Source organism: Hesperophylax consimilis, chromosome 21 (assembly GCF_061612785.1).
Source record: "Hesperophylax consimilis isolate HC1 chromosome 21, BYU_Hcon_1.0, whole genome shotgun sequence".
Taxonomy (NCBI): domain Eukaryota; kingdom Metazoa; phylum Arthropoda; class Insecta; order Trichoptera; family Limnephilidae; genus Hesperophylax; species Hesperophylax consimilis.
In genome coordinates this window covers 27,571,471-27,592,705 of record NC_142856.1, presented here as the reverse complement: position 1 = coordinate 27,592,705, position 21,235 = coordinate 27,571,471, and the positions used below count along the sequence as shown (strand labels likewise).

The 21,235-nt window shown below is 34.3% G+C and overlaps 1 protein-coding gene and 1 long non-coding RNA gene across 2 annotated transcripts in view; both read right to left on the bottom strand.

Moving 5' to 3' along the window:
- Window positions 1-21,235, bottom strand: part of LOC149413817 (uncharacterized) — a 344,689-nt gene that overhangs the window by 177,191 nt on the left and 146,263 nt on the right. The window lies entirely within an intron of this gene.
- Window positions 12,145-12,834, bottom strand: LOC149413818 (uncharacterized). The gene is made up of 2 exons (XM_089644401.1): window positions 12,619-12,834; window positions 12,145-12,273 (listed from the first exon to the last, which is right to left on the bottom strand). The coding sequence occupies exons 1-2, from the start codon at window positions 12,832-12,834 to the stop codon at window positions 12,145-12,147; spliced, it is 345 nt and encodes a 114-aa protein (XP_089500527.1).

The following is a 21,235-nucleotide window of genomic DNA, read 5'->3' as shown; positions in this document are numbered from 1 at the left end:
GAAGTTGTTTGCGCAGTTAACTGAAGTCTCTTGGAATGAAGGTTCAATCCTCAGTCAAACCAAAATAAGTATTATATTTTATTTACGTTTAAAAATAAATTTTAAAAGTTCAAAGCTTTTAACTGCCAGTTCGCCGGGGAGAAGGGTTCACTCCTCAGTCAACCCATTTGTTAAAAAATAATCTATCAATAAAAAAAGGTTAAAAAACTTTTATTTTTACGGGTTGTTTTTTAAGTTTTATGAAGTGGATCGAAAACGACTCTCCAAATTCCTTATACTTTTGTTAAAAAAAAGTTTTCCTCTCAAGCAAAGCATACTCGTAAGGATAAAGTTTCTAGTACCTACCTACCAACGTACATAAAATTGTCTTAAACACGTAAATAAATAGATTTTTTTCATAGAAGTAACATTTTTAAACGAGCCGCGCATTACCCATTTCCAGGAAAACTAAAAAATAAATCAAAAAAAATTTACGAATTATTTTTTGTACATTCTCTTTTAGCTTTTGATTGCTTCGATGTGTTGTTGAAAACTAACACCAATTTAATAACATGATAAAACAAAACCAACCAAATTACAGTTAGGTGCACTAGTTATAACTGTCCAAACCATAGAATAAAGAATAACACAAAAAGAAGTGCCTTGTGGGCGTATTTCGTGAACCAAACATCCGCCTAATCGAGGCTTAAATTTCCAATAAACAATTCAAATGAAATGGAGATCTACGATGTCAGGTGAGTGTAAGTGAGATGTAGGCTATTATGCTAGATCAGAGGTTCCCAAAGTGGTCTATACGGACCCCCAAGGGTCGATATCGGCATGCTGGGGGTCTATGTCGGCGAGAAAAAAAATTGAGTGTCCACGAGGTTCAAATGGGGGGTACATACGAGCGGACCTCCATTTACCTCAAGTCAACATTTAGGAGTTCCGTAAATGACACAATAGACCTAACACAAATATAATAGACTGATAAATTACTTATTTTATATTTGCATTTTTATATTTGGTAAAGTTGTAATTGAAACGTTGCTCCAAATGGCTTTAGCCGTGTTAAGTGACTAGATCTGAATAGCCAGGTACTTCCTCACCTTCCTCTTTCCCTTCCCCACTTACCTTCGGCCTCACAACATCCCCCAATTGGGGATGCCATAGTCTTACTGGCTCCAGACGGGAGCAGTTGGAACTCTTGTGAGGTATTCACTATAAAAATAAAAAAAGGTGTTAATTGAGGTACATAAATATAGTCTACGTTCCATTTTTAATCAGAATTAATATATTCAAGCAAAACATTGCACATTGGAAGCTGCGAATTTTCCTAGTTTCCCAACTTGTTTTTGAAAAACTTCCAGGGTAATAATGACGTTCAACATTGTATACAACATTTAAATGCACTTCACATAGACTTCAAAACTAAGTTTGAGGACATTTTGATTATAGAAATGCAACGTCGAAGAATCGGATATCATGTGACAAGAAGAACTGACCGTAATAAGCACTGACAAAGAACTTAAGGGGCAGTTCTGTAGGGCTAGCTGCAGAAAGAAATTTCCGTTGCTTATCCTGCTTCATTTTCTTTTGGTGTAATACCTCACAAGGGTGCCCCTGTCTGCATAGTGTAAAGACACAGCAACTATACCGCCATTCAGTTTTTGTGCAGGCAAGGAAAGGGAATATTTTTACAGAAAAAAATAATTGATTATCACATGGGACGTTAATAATTTTAGGAAAATTCTATATTCGGCAGGAAGTCTACGGAAAAAAAATTTGGCAAGTGGTCTACGGGGCAAAAAAGTTTGGGAACCTCTGGGCTAGATGGAACATTTTTGTTTCCATTCAAATTTAGATGTAAGGCACTTCTAGAGTAATTCTTTATTCTATGGTCCAATCTAATATCAGATTTTTTCAGAGAATGGACGTGGTTATTATTAATCGCGTTTTTTGTTCGTGAAAAAAACCAGTAATTTGTTGCAAGTACAAGACTAATACGAGACTATACGAGACTGCATAGATGTAATTATAATTACAGACAATCATAATATGAAGTAGGACTGTTATTGATCGGACAAAAGTTTTTTTGGGACTAGTATCATTGCCCGGCTTCGCCCGTAATTCAACACATTTTTATCGGTTATCTTGTTACAAAACAAATGCAAAATATGAATGGATATTTCAAAGCTCCAGAGCATCTATTACGTCATGTTGCGCTTTCTCCTTTTTTAGCCAGCGTGTTGGACATCGTTACAGTGTCCATAATTTGGGTAGAACAAACGAAACGTTGGCTGAAAAGGAAGAAGCGCAATAGGGCATAATAACCCAAAAATAAATCACGAGAGTTACTTATACATTTAAAATAAAAAAGGGTGCAAATTTCATGATGTTAGAGCTCGCATCATAAAAATATCGGTATTCTGTTGTAAGATAACATTATCTCGTTTTCGTTCACAAAATACATTTTTTTATTGTTTAGAGTAACTCCTATCTTTGAAATCCGTCAATATAAAAATATATATCTTAAGGCGATGCACTACGTCGTGTAATATTTTAAATTGAGCAGCTATCAATAACAACCCTTACGTAGATGGCAAAAAGGTTTAAATTCCCGCTTAACACCATCCGCCTGTTTTGATTTATGCAAGAAAAAAACATGGCCAAAAAGTGCCTTTTATTTTATTTTGTGGAAGTTCAGGTATAAATATTTAATTTTTTTTCGATCATTTTATAAATATCTTAATTTGCCACACTATACAATAAAATCATAACCGAAAATGGGTTCGTAAGTAGGATATTTTGAACTTTAAAGCATTTTGATAGGACTTATACATTACCTTTTTCTGGGCTTATAAAAAGATTTATCTAAAAAATACTCGATTTTTTCAAAGGCCAAAATGTATTCTACTCGCAGTATTTAATTAAAGCATCTGAAACATTTATAGGCGACCAAATTTTCAAACTAAAAACACATGATTTTGCATTACTACGTATGGCATCGCCTTAACAAAAAGATCTACAATAATGCATGCGTATCTAGTATCACTTTGCACAAGATATACTTTTGCCAACAGTTTATGTAAGCCAACTTTTCGGACAGCTTTACATTATGTTCTGTATATATTACATTACATTTAACGAGGCAGAACGACCGAAAAATTGACTTAAGAAGGAGGAATCTGCATAACCTAACCTGACTTACCTAGTATCACTTCGGACAAAATTACCTATATAATATTACATTTATAATTATTCATAGTTTCCATCATCAGGGCAGAACGAACCAAACGTTGGCTAAAAATGAGGAACCTCCCCAACCTAACCTAACCATAATCCGAAATCTTTGGCTTAACTGATTTACCAACCTGGCCAAATGCAGATCGTGTAACACCGACATTTATTTCGTGTGTTAACTGCTGTAATGTCGTCCAATTTCAGAGAAATGTGATTGCTAGAATGCTTTTACATTGACAACGAATCTATTTGCCGAGTTTCAGCTCTATCGGATGTCGAGAAGTGGGTTAATTTCAACTTCCAAGATTAGCATTCATTCATTAACTAACCAGATTTAGGATCGGTCTTGGCACACACTCCTTGCCTCATTCACATTCATCCTTCATCTCATTTATACTCCATTATTCTGACTCCTGACTTGTCCGACTCAAGTATCTGATTCACTTGATCAATCTTGCCATGTCTTCCTTAGGCGTCCCCAACTTCTGCTACCATTCATTCATTCATTCAAATTCAAATAGATGTATTGAAATAATCAATATCATAACAACAAGATCTGCAAGAACATATGTATACCTAGTTTCACTTCGGACAAGGAAATACTCATACCTACTGTGTACGTACACACGTACTGAGGTGTGAATAAAAAAACTAAATTGTTAGAGCATTTGTGATGTATGCATCCAATCTGTTAGCGTCGGTGTTATTATTATTTAATATTACCGAATTAAATTATTCATACCTGCTATTATTATAAGCAAACAATTTTTTATGCAAGTTGATGAATTCGGGTGATATGAAAAGAAGAATTTGAAAGCGGTGATAAATGAAAGCATGCCAGGCTCCACTGTGTTGATAAATTAGATATAATATTTTTCGGGCGTTGTAAGTTTTTTCCTTAAATTTAAATAGCGTAATAGTTCGACTAGAAGTAAAAGTGATATATTGGATAGTGACCAAAACTTTTATTCTTTAAATAAAGTTGGCTTTTAGATAAATATTATATATTTATAAGTTTTCACAGTTTATGCCACGTTCTCGAGCGTCCCGATTTCTTTTACCATTCGCTTTCACAATCCTCCTCACACTCTTTTTTAAGTGAAACTTCTTTACGCGCGTCATGCATTTTCGAGGACCGGAGTAAAACCGACTCATGACCGTCACGAAAAACAGTGATCATTTGGTGGTGGGGGTACGGGACCCCCACCACCGCTCACCGTTCACTGTCGCTCTCTCACCGTAGTCGCTTACTGAGGTGAGGGAGCCACTGACGAACGTTCTCTCTCTCTTCTCTCTTTCCCTCTCTCTCTAGCCAACGACGCCACGCCAGGCATCAGCTGCTTGCTTCGTGTACTGCGCGGTGAGTGTAATACGAGTGAAATACGTAATTGATTGTGGTTTATTCGATTTGGAACAGAGTTTTAATGTCAAAAATGAGTAGTGACGAGATAGAAGTGAGAAAAACATTCGTGGCACAAGAATAATGAAATGAAAAGAGAGAGAGAAGAATACTAAAAGTTTCACTTCCGTCGTGCGTAGGCTTGCCACACACTGTATTTTTTTTAAATACATCTATTTAAATTTCATTTTTGTTTTCGGTAGTGAATTAATGCAAATTCGATCGTGCTGAAACACTGCAGATAGACTGTTGTCGATGAAAGTGCATTATGACAACTGTTGGTGGCAATCACGCACACACAAGCGGACATCGTATGATATTACAGCAGTTAAAATACGAAACAATCGTCTGTTCTATCCGATCGGCATTTGCAAGGTTCTTGTGTAGGAAGATTCAATCCTCATTAAAACCTTTTTTTCCATGTTTTAAAAGGTATTTAAAAATAGATGTATTATACTTTTTAAAAAAATTGTCTTTTGCGGATTATGTCCATTGTACATACTATCTAAGCGTCCCTTTCTTCATGTTTACACGTATCTTGCATTCTTCAGAATTTACATAGTTATAATGTTGAGAATGTAAAATCCAAAATTTCCCCGATAACCGGTGTACTGTATCGACTCCAAGGTGTGCTCCCCACATCTTTACTGCGTGCAACATATTATGCTATGATCCACTCCCACCTGAGTTATCTAGTTAGTATCTGGGGCACCATTACCAAAAAAAATGTTCCGAAATACAATACATTCAAAATAGAGCCGTACGTAATATTTATTTATTTATTTTTCATGTTCTCCGTAAAACGGTTATTCACCAATACATTATCTGCCATGGGATACACATGTCAAAGATATATACTCACAGACTCAAATACTTCCTTTTACAGTCCTGCCAAAGTATAACATCACAACTGCCATTCTACAAATAATTCAACACTCCTCACACACCAACACTAAATCAGTCTTTAATTCCGACATACACCAGCACAAAACACGATCACAAAATCAAATACATTTATCGTCATCTACTTACACGACCAAATTTGGAATTAACTCCTTACAATACATTGCACATAAACAATATAACGCATTACCTAGTAATTTAAAACTTCGGGCAACGAACAAAAAAACATTGGCAAAAGCTCTTAAAAGCTATTTCCTTAGCAGTTTCATTAATGACTAACACAATCTTTCACTGGAACTCCATAATAACATCTGCGTTTATTTATTTTAATGTATTTTATTTATTTGTCTTGTCCTTTCTAATGTTGTCTTTCCCGAAATGAGTTTTATAAACTCACTGGGAATAATACATTATTACTTTGTTATCATTTTGTAATGTATTATCTTGTAATAAAATAAAAAAAATAAAAAAAAATAATGCGGTTATAATATACATATACAGTTTTACCACAGATACGCATCGGGATCTCATTTCTACAGCTTGGTATCAACACGCCATTGTGGAATACTTATCACGTCATCATAAATAGTGGTGTTACTTCGTGTCTGTTTAAAAATTCCCACTGTATACGAATTCTTGGCCGAAATTTAGTAGTTTCTATTTCTGATTCTGATATTTTTTTACAACACAACCTACACATAATGAAAAAGAGCTCAATTAGACGTACCAAAAAAAAATCGGCGTAATTTTGTAGGTTCGTTTAAAGCGGCGATTTCACCAACAGAATGAGGCGGTTAAGGCCCAGGCACACTCGCCAAAATAAACATTAAGGCCCGTCGTAAAATGGGCTAATATACGATTATCACTCAACGACGCCATTGCAGCGGTCCGCACACATTATCACGCCGTTGAGCGTTGGTCGTTACGTACACACTTTAATTCCCTGACGTCAAACGACGGGGGTAGGAAAGACGAATAGATTTGGATGGTTTTGTTCTGTGCATGTATCACACGCAACCACTGAAGATATAAGCCATGAGAAGTGTGTCTTGAACATCAGTGGCAATCGGTGACTTTTTGAAGAAGGAATGCTGGACAAAATATATACCTACTATCTCTGGGGGTTTTTAAAAACTCTCTCATTAAATAAAACGCCTGCTTCAATAAAATACTTGGACTCTTTTATTTATTTATTTATTTTTATTTATTTATTTGTTAAGACATACACAGTACAATAAGATACAATTAGAATTTTTTCAGTTATTACATAGTTGTAGTACCTATTACGTATGTCCATAAAATGTCATTACGTAATTTCGCCTGAGATTGTTATAAAAGGAAGGAAGTGTGTGGAAATGTTTTAAATTGAGCCTCTATCAATAACAACCCTTACGTAGATGGCGATAAGGTTTAAATTCCCGCTTAACACTATCCGCCTGTTTTGATTTATGCAAGAAAAAAACATGGCCAAAAGTGCATTTTATTTTATTTTGTGGATGTTCAGGCATAAATATGATTTTTTTTCGATCATTTTATAGATAACTTAATTTGCCACATTATTCAATAAAATTATAACCGAAAATGGGTTCGTAAGTAGGAGATTTTGAACTTTAAAGCAGTTTTCATAGGCCTTATACATTATTTTTTCCGGGCTTATAAAAAGACTAAAAAATACTGTATTGTTTTAAAGGCCAAGATGTATTCTACTCGCAGTATTTAATTAAAGCATCTGAAACATTTTTAGGCGACCAAATTTTCAAACCAAAAATACATGATTTTGCATTACTACGTATGGCATCGCCTTAAATGAATTAAATAGGTAATATATGAATATTGAATATTTCAATCGTTCGACTTCAATTATTTAAGCCAAAATTTTTATCATGCTAAAAACAATCCACTCGATTTGTGATATGTAGATACGCTATTCTGTGTATCATACCTATAAGAAGGGAGTTTTTGTGATATGTAGATACGCTATTCTGTGTATCATACCCATAAGAAGGGAGTTTTTGTGATATGTAGATACGCTATTCTGTGTATCATACCCATAGGAAGGGAGATTTGTGATATGTAGATACGCTATTCTGTGTATCATACCCATAAAAAGGGAGATTTGTGATATGTAGATACGCTATTCTGTGTATCATACCCATAAGAAGGGAGTTTTTGTGATATGTAGATACGCTATTCTGTGTATCATACCCATAAGAAGGGAGATTTGTGATATGTAGATACGCTATTCTGTGTATCATACCCATAAAAAGGGAGATTTGTGATATGTAGATACGCTATGCTGTGTATCATACCCATAAGAAGGGAGATTTGTGATATGTAGATACGCTATTCTGTGTATCATACCCATAAAAAGGGCGATTTGTGATATGTAGATACGCTATTCTGTGGATCATACCCATAAGAAGGGAGTTTTTGGTAGGTTGGATGCCTTGTCAAATGCATTTCCTGCATTCGACGACTTTGGTAGGCAGGAATAAATACGCATGCGCGAAAGTCAAATAATTGGATTTGGAATGAAGACTGAATCCACACTGCTACTAGCATCGATTTGTTTAAGCATTTTGACCATTCAGAATGTAAACGTATTTCGACTTGTACCTTACGTCACGTTGCACTTATCGTTGTGTATGTTCTTTGGGAACGAGGCGTCATTAAATTGCAGCAGTGCTGTTGTGTTTACTGCTAGAAAAAGCCGAACCTAAAACTTTATATTTTTAAGCAATAATTAACATTAGTCTGAAACACCTAAATTTTAAAAAAATCTTCCAAAAAAAAAAAAATGCCGCCGATAGGAATTGAACTCGCAGACTTCTGATTGCCAGTCAGGTGCTCTACTAATTGCGCTACGTCGGCTTAAAAATTAAAAACTAAAACTTTTGAACCAGAATAAATTATTAACCATATTTTTTTAACTTTACAATACAAGGGATGCGGCGCATCCAAAGGTATAAAGGGACCGTGAGTTATGTGCATTTACGTATTCTCAAACGTCATCATTGATTAAACATAATATTATATTTCTAATAAAAAATATTAAAAAAAAACTATTGGCATTGAACCACCCTCCCATTTATATTATATTAACTTGTGAAATTGCACCACCCCTACTAAAGATTTTTAAAAGACAACAAAAAATAAATAAAAAAAATTACAAATAATTGTTGTGGCTTCGTGCAGTTTATTGCAGAAACAAGTTAATAATTATGGAAACCTTTTTATAGAGTAAAACAAATTGTATTTACGGGAAGCATTTACATTTCGTAATGTTCTCGTTGAGTTCATTAAAAATTTACCGTTTCCAAATACCGCAACGTTGTTTAACTTTTCTGTGGATATTTAGTTTCAGGCGTGTATTAAAAATTTAATTATTCTAAATCTCTTTCACCGTCTTTTTTACGGTGTTTATTTTACATAGACGTGTAAAAAATCTTGCCAGGTTTCACAAATTATTTTAATAAATAAGCAGAATATATAAATTGAACCTAATTTCTTTCATTCTTAGTAAACTAGGAAAAAAAAACCTTCGGTTAAAATTAAAACAGACAACTGATATTTATCGGGTAGGAGGTATCTAAGATGAAGACGTTTTCACTTTCATGCAGCGCATCAAAATAATTATACTCAAATTATGGTGTAAATCTCTCTATACGTACCTCAGAAGAGTCATTCGCTTGGTTCATTAGGGTGTCGATTTTCCAATCCGGGTCACTCGCAATCGCCGTCGAAAGTACATTCTACGTATATTGGTCGACATTCTTATTCTTGAGTCTTGACTGTCTCCAGAGAATTGGACAAAATTGGGGCTCTGCTTACGCAACTATTTGCATCCCCCTTTAACATATGTTCCTGAATATCTCCACCCAACTACCTGTCACCTAATTACATGTCCTCGTCTGACAGTGTGGATTACCTACATACGTGAGTAACATTGCAACAATTTAGTATACATTACCAGTCTGTTATGAAAAACGGTACAGTGAACATGTTCCATTAGTGCGTTTAATTCAATTATAACAGTATCCCTCAAGGTCATAATATCAATCAAAAAGGCCAGGATCTTATGTAGTTATCCCAAAAAACCTCTTTTTCAGTTATTTACATGGTTTGTTAGAATCGTTGTACAGGGTTTTCCAATAAGAGGTGTCATTTTAAATAGCCCGCTATTTCAGTAGATGTTACTTTTGGAGCTGTCATTTTTTGACATTTGACAAGTAAAAACTACGCCATTAACAAAAATAAAATGATACATGCTTCACCAACGCATTGAAATTATTAAAATTCACTTGAGTGAATCAAATGCAAATCATCTTGAGTGATGTGGCCCATTTCCACCTCGGTGGCTTCGTCAACAAGCAAAATTGTCGCATCTGGGGCTCGAAAAACCCAAGAGTTATTGTAGAAAAGCCTCATTATTTTCAACGTGTGACTGTTTGGTACGGTTTATGGTCCGACGGAGTCATTGGACCTTACTTTTTTGAAAATGAGGCTGGAGCAACAGTTACGGTGAATGGATTGCGCTATCGAGAGATGATTAATGATTTTTTTGGCCGGAATTGGATGGTATTGATTTGGATAACGTTTATTTTCAACAAAACGGCGCTACGTGCCACACAAGCAACGAAACCATTGATCTTTTAAGATTGAATATCAAAATAACACCTATTATTGGAAAACCCTGTATGTAAAGCGTACGTTGAGCATTTCTCTACCGTTATAGTTTCACAGTGCTCTTTCCAGGCCATATAAATTGTATAACATTTCCACAATAGATACCGTCCAATCAGTTAGTCCATTCCCGTGACATAAAGTGTTTTGTCGACCAACACAGATAGCATTCTTGCGGCAAGCGCAAAATCGAAGGTATCCGAGTGTTAAACGTAAATTGATTTCACTGTACCAACCGACCCTTACCTTTGTCAAACTATTGGGTGAATTAGGCTTTTAATCACGATGAAACCTTATTTCAATTATTATTTATTTGAGAAGGTTTTCTGGAGAAGTGCATTGCGATACCCTTCAAAAATGGTGAGGTTCTAAAATGAAGCTAGCTAATGTTAAAAAAAAAACAATTTCAAACAACGTTTCGATCCTTCTTAGTGGTCTTTTACCCGGGCAATTTTGAGAGGATCTACGGTTTTGGAACGTGCCAAAATTATGCTATATTAATAAAATGTGAAACATATCATAATAAATAAATAAATTTTATTTACTCTCTACGAAAAATAAATTCTGTATGGAGTATTTCATTTCATTTTCGGACGTAGTGCAGCATTAATAGCATTAATGACAGATTGATTATTTGCTGTGTATGTTCTACCAGTATTTTAATGGTTCGCGTTCCGCAGAATTCAAATTATTAGTGAGTGAATTACTAACTTTTGCGGGTCCTTCTTCAATTGTGAAATTCATATTAAGAGGAAGCTACAAGCCAAATATGTGTATATTCTTGGTATACCTTATACTGTAGGTAATAGGCATTAAAATCGCTTGACAAAAGGAATCTAGAGACGTTCGATTTCAAGCACAAATCTGGTTTTTATTTATTTTGTAAGAAAGCAAAAAAGTTAATCAAGTGAAACTGTCCAAGATAATCTTAGCTATAATAATGTTTTAATGTTGTTTCCTTTACGCGTTCATACATTTCTATTGGAATTTTTTTTTTTTTGGTAGTTTACATTTATATTTTTTATCGAGTAATTCATTTTTTTAATTGTATTCTATTTAAACGAAGGGATAGGAAAAATTTCAATGTATCGAAAGCATATTTTTGGGTATTCATAATGTACACCAATTCGTTATAAAGATTAATCAAAATAGTGATTTGGCATTAAGCTTCGCCTTAAAGAGCGGCCATTGTAGCACAAAACATTAACATGTTATAATAATAATAATAATAATAATTGGATAATTTGTTCAGCGCCGTTTTTATGAAAAATCACGCCGTACTATAATAATACGTATATATGTGTGTGTATGTACATTTCTATAATATTCTAGGCCCGGTCTCCACTATGCCGGACCGGCAGATCTGCCGGAAACCGGACACCGGACAAGAGTGTTCACATTACACCGGAGCCGACAAGAATATCGGACAGTCAAGTACTCACCTCAGTTGAATTTGGACCTGTGCGCACAATGGACGACGAAATTGTTGTGTTGTGGTGGTATCTTAATAGAAGGCAAAATAAAAGAAAACATTGGGTGCATCCTATTTTACGGGAAAGATTTTCACTTGGAACATTTGAAACATTAATATGTGAACTTAGAAGTGACGAATCAAAGTTCTTCAATTATTTTCGAATGACAGCAACCACTTTTGACAATTTACTGGGACGACTTTCAATAGGAGTACGAGATACAAGTTTCAGAGAATGTATTTGCCCAGAACAAAGATTAGCCATATGTCTAAGGTAAGATAATTTTATGCACTAGTTCTGAATGAATGAATGAATGTTTGCTATGTGTTTGTTTGATGAGTGTGAATATATATAATATGTGTGTGTTAGTGTATTTGATAATAATTATGATAATTAAAAATGCAAATAACTTATTTAAGTATTTATTTGTACTCAAACTCAAAGCTTTATAAAAAATCTTCAAACTTAAAACCCTTCAAAATCTAAGTATTCTTGGGAGTCTTGGGAATTTCTGGAATGATTACTAGATGCTGTTGGCGAAGCTGGAAACGGATTGGAGGACGAAGGTGAAGTTGATGGTATAGGTGTTGTTGCCTGTTGATACGTAGAGTATCCAGAGTGGTGTTGATATTGCGTAGGTGTTGCATGTTGATTGACGCTTGTGTAGTATTGTCCGGTCATCTGATTAGAATCACGCCAATTCCTACTTTTAATTTTTTGCAACATTGTCAGGACGCTAGCTTGAAATTCTAAAGTCTCTTCGATATTTAAAGTGTTCAAGATTGGAATAATGCCTTTGAAAAAAGACAGATGATGGTTTTCCTTTTCTGGCTTTATTCTGGAGTCCAAAAACTTTAACATCTTGTCATTTACCTCTTTATTATCAATTTTTCTTTTATTTTTAATTAAAGGTGAACAAAACTCTGATTCCATGCTTACTTCAGTCTCGGTTCTCGCTTTTTTTGAAACTGACTCATGAGGTGGTCGAGGTTCGGAGACTTTTTTTAAAAACATTAATTGCTCGTGATATAAATAATTTCGTGTCTGTTTGGCCGAAGATCCAGATTTAGACTCATCTTTTTGTTTCTTTACTGTCTTAAGCCACGAATCACGTATATTGTTCCATTTTGTTGAAACCAGTTTTCCTGAAATCATTAAAAAATATCATAATAGAATAGAATAGAATTTGTTTATTGGTAACGTATAAAGTAATAATGTAGTAACAAAATATTTTTTTTTTTTCAGATATTTAATTTCAGGATGTTCATTCAAAGAAATACATTACTCATACAGAGTAGGCGTTTCGACAATAAGTAAAATAATAAAAGAAATGAGCCACGTCATTTGGGAAAATCTTAAGACAGATTTCCTTAAGCTGCCTGATACTGAGAGAGAATGGGAGGACATCGCTTCAGGATTCGAAAGAAAAGCCAACTTTCCTCACTGTGTTGGAGCAGTAGATGGCAAACATATTAGAATTTTGAAACCAGCCAAGAGTGGTTCTATGTTCTTTAATTACAAGGAATATTATTCTTTTGTATTAATGGCAGTTGTTGATTCAGAGTACCGATTTATTTTTATTAGTGTGGGCTCATATGGCAAGGAATGCGATTCTACTATATTAAAGGATAGTACATTTTGGCAAAAGATCAATGATGGTACTTTAAATGTACCAAAGCCTAGACCGCTTCATGAAAACTTGCACGAGAAATTACCGTTTATACTAGTTGGCGATGAAGGCTTTGCTTTAACACCTAATCTCCTACGTCCGTATGGAGGTACACATTTGAATACTGATAAAAATATTTAAACGAGCGGGGCCAACACGTCTACTTTCTTCAAAAAATGCGAGCCGATGACGAGAGGGGAGCCCGGAGCGCGGGCGCGGCGAGCGGGGACAGCCGGATACCGGCACAAACTCGTTCACATTACTCCGGTCCGGTGGTTCTACCAGCACTTTCGCAGTGACAAAACGCTCGGTAAAAATGCCGGGCTCGGCTAAAATGCCGGACCCGGAATAATGTGAACAGCTACATATAAATTGTACAGCCACTAGCCCTTCCGGCAGTTTTACCGGCCTGGCAGATCTGCCGGTCCGGCATAGTGGGAACCAGGCCTTAGCCATCAGTTGTTATAATGTCAAGTCCTCCATCACAACACAAGCAACATTTTCGGCTTTCTGTGGTGGTAGTAGGAGATTTTCAAACATTGTTGGGTTATTCGTAACCCGGGAATGTTTGTCTTTCTTTAAAAAAAAAAAAAAAAAAGGTCACCAGATTAACCAAGTCACTTAGATTGACTCTGTTTATTAGAGAAATCTAGATAAAGTTCGCACGCAGAGGACATTATTTAGGGCACGTGTTATTGGAATTGCAATTATTTAATCATATTATTTATTTGAATAATATGTATATATTCTTCAATAAATTTATATTAAACTTGTGTAGGAAATTAAAAACAAATTTTATGAGGCGTGGTACAACAGTGCAAGGATTTGATTAGAATTTATCTTCCTACATAAATGTAATTTGTCCCATGGTGTGAGATATTTTGAAATGTTCAATGTTAATTTAATCCAATGAAATTAAGGTACATATACATCACTTAAATACCTTTTTTTATCTTGAGTTATTTAATTGATAATCGCTACACGAAGAAAATTGTGTATGGCTTTTTTGATCAAAATACTATTAAAAATGTGACTGCGTGTCCATTTTCTAGCGAAATATTAGTCATTCAGAATATATCTGAACGAATAATTTGACCAGATTTTTAATACATTAATAATATTTCAAATAATTTTGAGCAATAATTAGTCATCCGAAATACTAATACAAATTGAAAATATCTCCCGAGTAAAAATAAATGCCGCCAACGGGAATTGAACCCGTGCCTTTTGATGTCCGGTCAGGTGCACTGTATCCACTGAGCTATGTCGGCTTATTTACAACCAGCCAAATGATTCAATATGTACTAGTACCTCAATCAACCATTACTGCTTATTATATTTTTTCACCTGTAAACAACCAACTTTATTTTTGTAGGAAAGGTTTTGTTAGTGCTAAATTTCTCACTAGATGGCGTCGAGACATATTATATCTTCTTGTCTTATAAACGTTAGTTTATCAATAAAAAATAACAATATTTCAAATCAGTAAGTTTTTTCGCTTAGCTTTGATAGGAGACTTATTGATTAGAAAACATCTTAAAAGGGGCACGGAATGAAACGTATTGAAAATCGCATAAGGGGAACGAATAACCTTTTTAAGGATGCTAGTACTGCTTAGCTAGGGCAAGATAAAGTATTGCTTCCGTACAAGAGTAATGTGTACATTAAAAGTTTTTATGATGTTTAAAAAAAAGTTACCTCGGGTGCCTACTAGCGATAGATCGACTCATTTTATTAAGAGCTACGGCACACGCTCTTATGTTCGTGCGGTTTAAAGAGTCGACTCAATTGAACGACGGCTCAATTGAACGACGGCTCATTTGAACGACAGCTCAATTGAACGACGGCTCAATTGAACGACGGCTCAATTGAACGACGGCTCAATTGAACGACGGCTAAATTGAACGACGGCTCAATTGAGCGGGAGCCGTTAGCTCAGAGCGTATGAGCAATGACAATACGGCGCACAGTGTTTCGTTTCATACAAGCTAGACGGAAAAAACTCTTTTATAATTATAAAGTGTTTGGAACCCTCTTGTGGGGAGTATTTAATCTGAATGTATTGAAAATTTGGATTGAAAGTGATTAATTTAATTTTTTTCTAAAAAAAATCGGATAAAAATCTTTTAAATAATTCATAACAGTATTAATACCGTATTTGAGGTTTTTGAAGAAAACAAATTTTAAAAGTTAAAAATATGTCTATTTTGAGAATAATAAATATGTAAAAGCACAGTCAAAAAATATAATACAAATCACGAAACAATTGCGAAAGTATAAAAAAATTATAAAAAATAGCTAAAAAATAATCAAAACAATCATTATTACTAATCTAGGAAAACAATTTTAGTCATATTTAGCAACGGAACTTAATAAAAACAAGCATTAGTTGCAGAAAGTACAGTCAGAAAATAAAATAATAATATCAAAAGTTATGCAAGAACAGTAACGAAACAAAAAATATTACTTATCTAATAAAGTGCTATCTGAGTCATTTGCGGCGAGAGAAATTAACTGCACATAAACATCTTTAATTTTTTTAAGACAGAGTACAGAACTAATAGATTTGTGAGAAAGTGCTTAAACATAATGCTTATTGAAACTAGATGCTATCTGAGTTATGTTCAGAGGAATCATCAGAATAATAATCAGAGGAGTCATCAGAATAATGTTCAGAGGAGTCATCAGATCGCAAACATTGTGTTCTTGACTCGGAATTGGGTGGAACAAGTAAATTTAACACATCAGAGGGAAGTGAGCTCGATTTTTTTTCTTGGAACCTCTCTAAAACTATTTATTATTGGATCTGATGTAATTAATAGCATGGTTAACATATCTCTGTTTGTTGATGTTCGGTCGATTTTTCTGGTGTGCAATTACCTAAATCTTCTACAGTCTTTATTTCGCGCCTCTTGCGCCTCTTCTGACAGCTGCCCAATAGGTACAATGCACGAACTAATCACATCAAATGAATGGTATAAAAGTTTATGAACAGTTGTTGGCATGGTATACCGATCATATAGGTTAAGATATAACTCCTTAGTGTCATGCACATACTGTTCAAAATGTTCGATGTTAATGCTATACCCAGAAGCTATTGTACTCAAAATTATACAAAACCTCTTGATGAGCCCCGCATATGCCCCCGCAGAGCCGAAAAAACCAGTGTTTGGGTTGCCAAACCCAGGTTTTGGTTTATCTACAATTAATCCCATTTCACTTTTAAACCGTTCCTGTAATTTTTTTTCCCTTTTTTCTAGTACTTAAAATTAGTTTATTTGCATCCCCTCTGACTTGCCAGAGTTGTATTCGATAAGCGATATGCAAAAAACATTCAAAAGTTTTTATCCAGGCATGCAATGTAGATAAGCCAAAGGAATAAAATTCTTGTCGTGGAACTCTATTGATAACCGTAGTATTCATTTCACTGGGTTTGGCACCACAGATATAACACGACATAGTCGACTTGTTTCCATTAAATTGCAAATTTTGCCATCTACCATAGTTAATAACATTTTAAATTTTACATTTTCAAATCTATATCTTCAATGTTAATTCTAAAATTTATCAAATCCGAGAAACTGCGATCCACTTTTTGGTTATATTCAAAGATATTAACTGTACTTGGCTTTTCAAATTTTTTTCACTGCTTGCACTGAGATTTTGACGTTTAAATTTACTTAAAATATGATTATATATTCCCTGAAACCTTTCTTTCTTGGGTAAACTTCTCCACGTCTCGAACAATTCCTGCCTGGAAATCTGGTATGTGGTGCCTGTGAAATGACAAATTATGATTGGTGAGCATTAATGAGCAAAAATATCGAAACTGATTTGAATAGAAAATTAATTGTTTAATCTACAAAAAAAAAAATCACGGAACCTTATTGATACTTTATCCGAAAAAAATTCTCGAGAAGTTAGAAATTGAATATTTTTAAAGCACAAAAAAATACACAAGTTAAACATTATTTAAAAAAAAAACTGTAATGTTTTATATTAAAATTTTACAATTATAACATACTACATACCTTCCAAAGTAGCCTCCATTTTTTTTAGAACCAAAACACATTATTTTAACCACATAAACAACCTTACAGCTCACGCGACAAGATGCGAATAAAAGCAACTGATAATTCATTAATTAATTTACCTAACTTTAGGGCTCTGGTATGAGTCAACCCGTGCATAAATTACCCCAATTCCAAAAGAATTTGTCACACTAACTACCTGTTAATACCCCCATGACGTCATTTTTCAAGAATTCCAAAGTGACTTTTTTCCGTCTAGCTATATGAAACGAAACACAGTGCGGCGCTAGTCCTAAATGGCTCCCAGCTCCCAGATCGAATGATCGTTCGACTCTCGATACCTTGAGAAAATAAGATGCTTGAAGTTAGTAAGTGTAGGTAAATATGTTCAAGTCCAGATGTTGAAATGTGAGACATTGTTAACTTCTCTTGAGTATGTAATAACAATTAATACTTGGATAATTTTAATGGCGCTATTTTTCTAAAATACCTCCTGATAAAAAAAGATTAACCGTTCAATTGAGCCATTTTATGGTTTTCCAGGAGTCGTGCGAATATTGCTCATCAAATGGAGTCAGCTCAATTGTGCGGCTCGTTTACGAACGACTCATCGCTAGTACCTACATCACTTTATTTGGGTTTTAGAGCCTGAAGCTTCCGCTAAACTTCAGTTCAGATATAAAACATAATAATGTAATACAGTGGAAGTAATAAATATAGCTTGTACTATCGGGAATTTATGTTCGGCGCACGACAGTGAGAGGAAACAGCAGAAACCTATTGCCCATGACCTTCCGTTGCCCATCTCCTCCCCTTTCCCACTTCCCTCAGTCTCACAACATATCCAAATTGGAAATGCTATGGTCTCACTGGTTCCAAGCGGTTAGGAGAAATTGGGACTCTTGTGCGGTATCCACGCAAAACAATAAGAGATGGGAAGAAGGTTTGGATTTACGTAATCATTACGTAAATGTGTTTTCTCATAGGCTAAAAGATCAATAGTTTCGCAGCAATACACAAAGAAAAAATACGAAATCATGAAACTGTGAGTATGTTTCATGATTAGTATTGTGAGAGCATTCAAGGACATCCTCAAACTGTGGGTATGTTTCATGATTAGTATTATGACAGCGTTCAAGGACATCCTCAAACTGTGGGTATATTTCATGATTAGTATTGTGACAGCGTACAAGGACATCCTCAAACTGTGAGTATGTTTCATGATTAGTATTGTGAGAGCATTCAAGGACATCCTCAAACTGTGGGTATGTTTCATGATTAGTATTGTGACAGCGTTCAAGGACATCCTCAAACTGTGGGTATGTTTCATGATTAGTATTGTGACAGCGTTCAAGGACATCCTCAAACTGTGGGTATGTTTCATGATTAGTATTGTGAGAGCATTCAAGGACATCCTCAAACTGTGAGTATGTTTCATGATTAGTATTGTGAGAGCATTCAAGGACATCCTCAAACTGTGGGTATGTTTCATGATTAGTATTGTGACAGCGTACAAGGACATCCTCAAACTGTGAGTATGTTTCATGATTAGTATTGTGAGAGCATTCAAGGACATCCTCAAACTGTGGGTATGTTTCAAGATTAGTATTGTGACAGCGTTCAAGGACATCCTTAAACTGTGGGTATGTTTCATGATTAGTATTGTGACAGCGTTCAGGGACATCCTCAAACTGTGGGTATGTTTCATGATTAGTATTGTGACAGCGTTCAAGGACATCCTCAAACTGTGGGTATGTTTCATGATTAGTATTGTGACAGCGTTCAAGGACATCCTCAAACTGTGAGTATGTTTCATGATTAGTATTGTGACAGCGTTCAAGGACATCCTCAAACTGTGGGTATGTTTCATGATTAGTATTGTGACAGCGTTCAAGGAAATCCTCAAACTGTGGGTATGTTTCATGATTAGTATTGTGACAGCATTCAAGGACGTTTATAACCATGGTTATGTAACATGATTATTTAAATGATTCTATCTACCCCAACCCTATTTTTAATTGTATGATGTTAAAAGTTTTTATGAACATTTTCGGCTTAGATGTTTCAAATATAGAACCATATATCTATTTATATAATGAAGAATCTTTGGCGGGTGGCGTGGATTTGATTTTATACAAATCTACAGTTTTATTCAAAGATTGATGAAATATTGCACACTTGACCTTTAAAAGGAAAATAAGGTTACTCTCCCATACCCTTTACACAGCCCTTAAAGCAAAATGTTGATACATATTGATGAAATTTTTCACACACTCGATGATAAAAATAAAAAAATTCTCCACATCTGATTTCGAAAATCTTTATGTAAAGCCAGAGCAACTCCGGGACTTCAGCTAGTATAAAATCAAATGAGAATTAAGTGTACCATGAACATACAGTTGAAAAAATTTATTTTATATGAGTCGATACTCAAAGGATTTTCACAATTATTATAATATTAACAATTTACAATCACTTCATTATAATCAAAGTACAATACAAACAGTAATAAATTTTTTAAACTGATTAATTATCTCGTTCCTTTGATTTTTCCCCTTCACAAAGGATTTCCATTGTACGTACAAACACCAGTATAAAAATATAAAAGTGTTTATTTGTGTTCACCTGCATACCTGTACAGCACGTGTGTATATTGTAAAATATACACGTGGGAGCTTGTGTGTTATTTGTACGATTATTTGCTCGCAACGGACCGTAAACGAATACACAACAGCTAACAATCAGTAGCTGCTAACGACAAATTGTAGAGCCTGATGAAGGTAGCAACGGCTGAACAAATAATAAAATTTACGTGAAAAAATCATGAAAAATGGGCCGCGATCAGTGACGATAGAGCAGAAAACTGCAGAGAATGCGTTAAATATATTCCTCGCAAAACTTTATTTTAATTAAGTGCATAAAACAGGAAAAAATGTACACACATGGAGGTTTTGAAACATAGAAATAACAAAAATATTATGTAACAAAAATAGTATGTAACATAAATAGTATGTAACATTAATATTATGTAACATAAATAGTATGTAAAATAAATAGTATGTAACATGAATAGTATGTAACATAAATAGTTTTTAGCGTAAATAGTATGTAACATAAATATTATATAACATAAATATTATATAACATAAATATTATATAACATAAAGAGTATAAAAAAAAATTGTAACATAAATAGTATGTAACATAAATAGTGTGTAACATAAATAGTATGTAACATAAATAGTATGTAATATAAATAGTATGTAACATAAATAATTAGCTAAATGTGCAAAGCAAATGAAAAAATACAGTAAAAATATGTCCATAGACAATTTCTTATTGTCATCTGTACTGATGAGACACTGATTTGGTAGGTACAGTATTGTCTGTCTTTAAATGAAGGTCTTCATTACAAGCTTTATATGATTTAATGGTAAAAATGGTTATTAAAAATGTCTATTTAATTATCAGAACAGTGTTTATTGTTACAATTTCTTAATGTTTGTGGTACAGGGGAAAAATATCCCGTATTTGCGTCGTAGGCTTTAATATTAAAAATGTCTTTCATCCTCCTTGTTGATTTTCTTTATGAGTTTATTTATTACACTGTTATACGTGGTGGAATTATATGGTATTAAAATAGAAAATAAAACATTTTGTAACTTATTTCCACTTGTTTATTTTACCAGTACCGGTTTTTCTTTATGTTAAATGTTTGGTGTATCACCCGATGCATGTATAATTTTATGTTGAAGCAATAAATCAGAAAGTGTACGTTTGGCTGTCAGAGAATGTAGTTTATAGTGCGAAATTCAGTCATTACACGTTGCAAATTGATTAGTAAAATTTCACGATA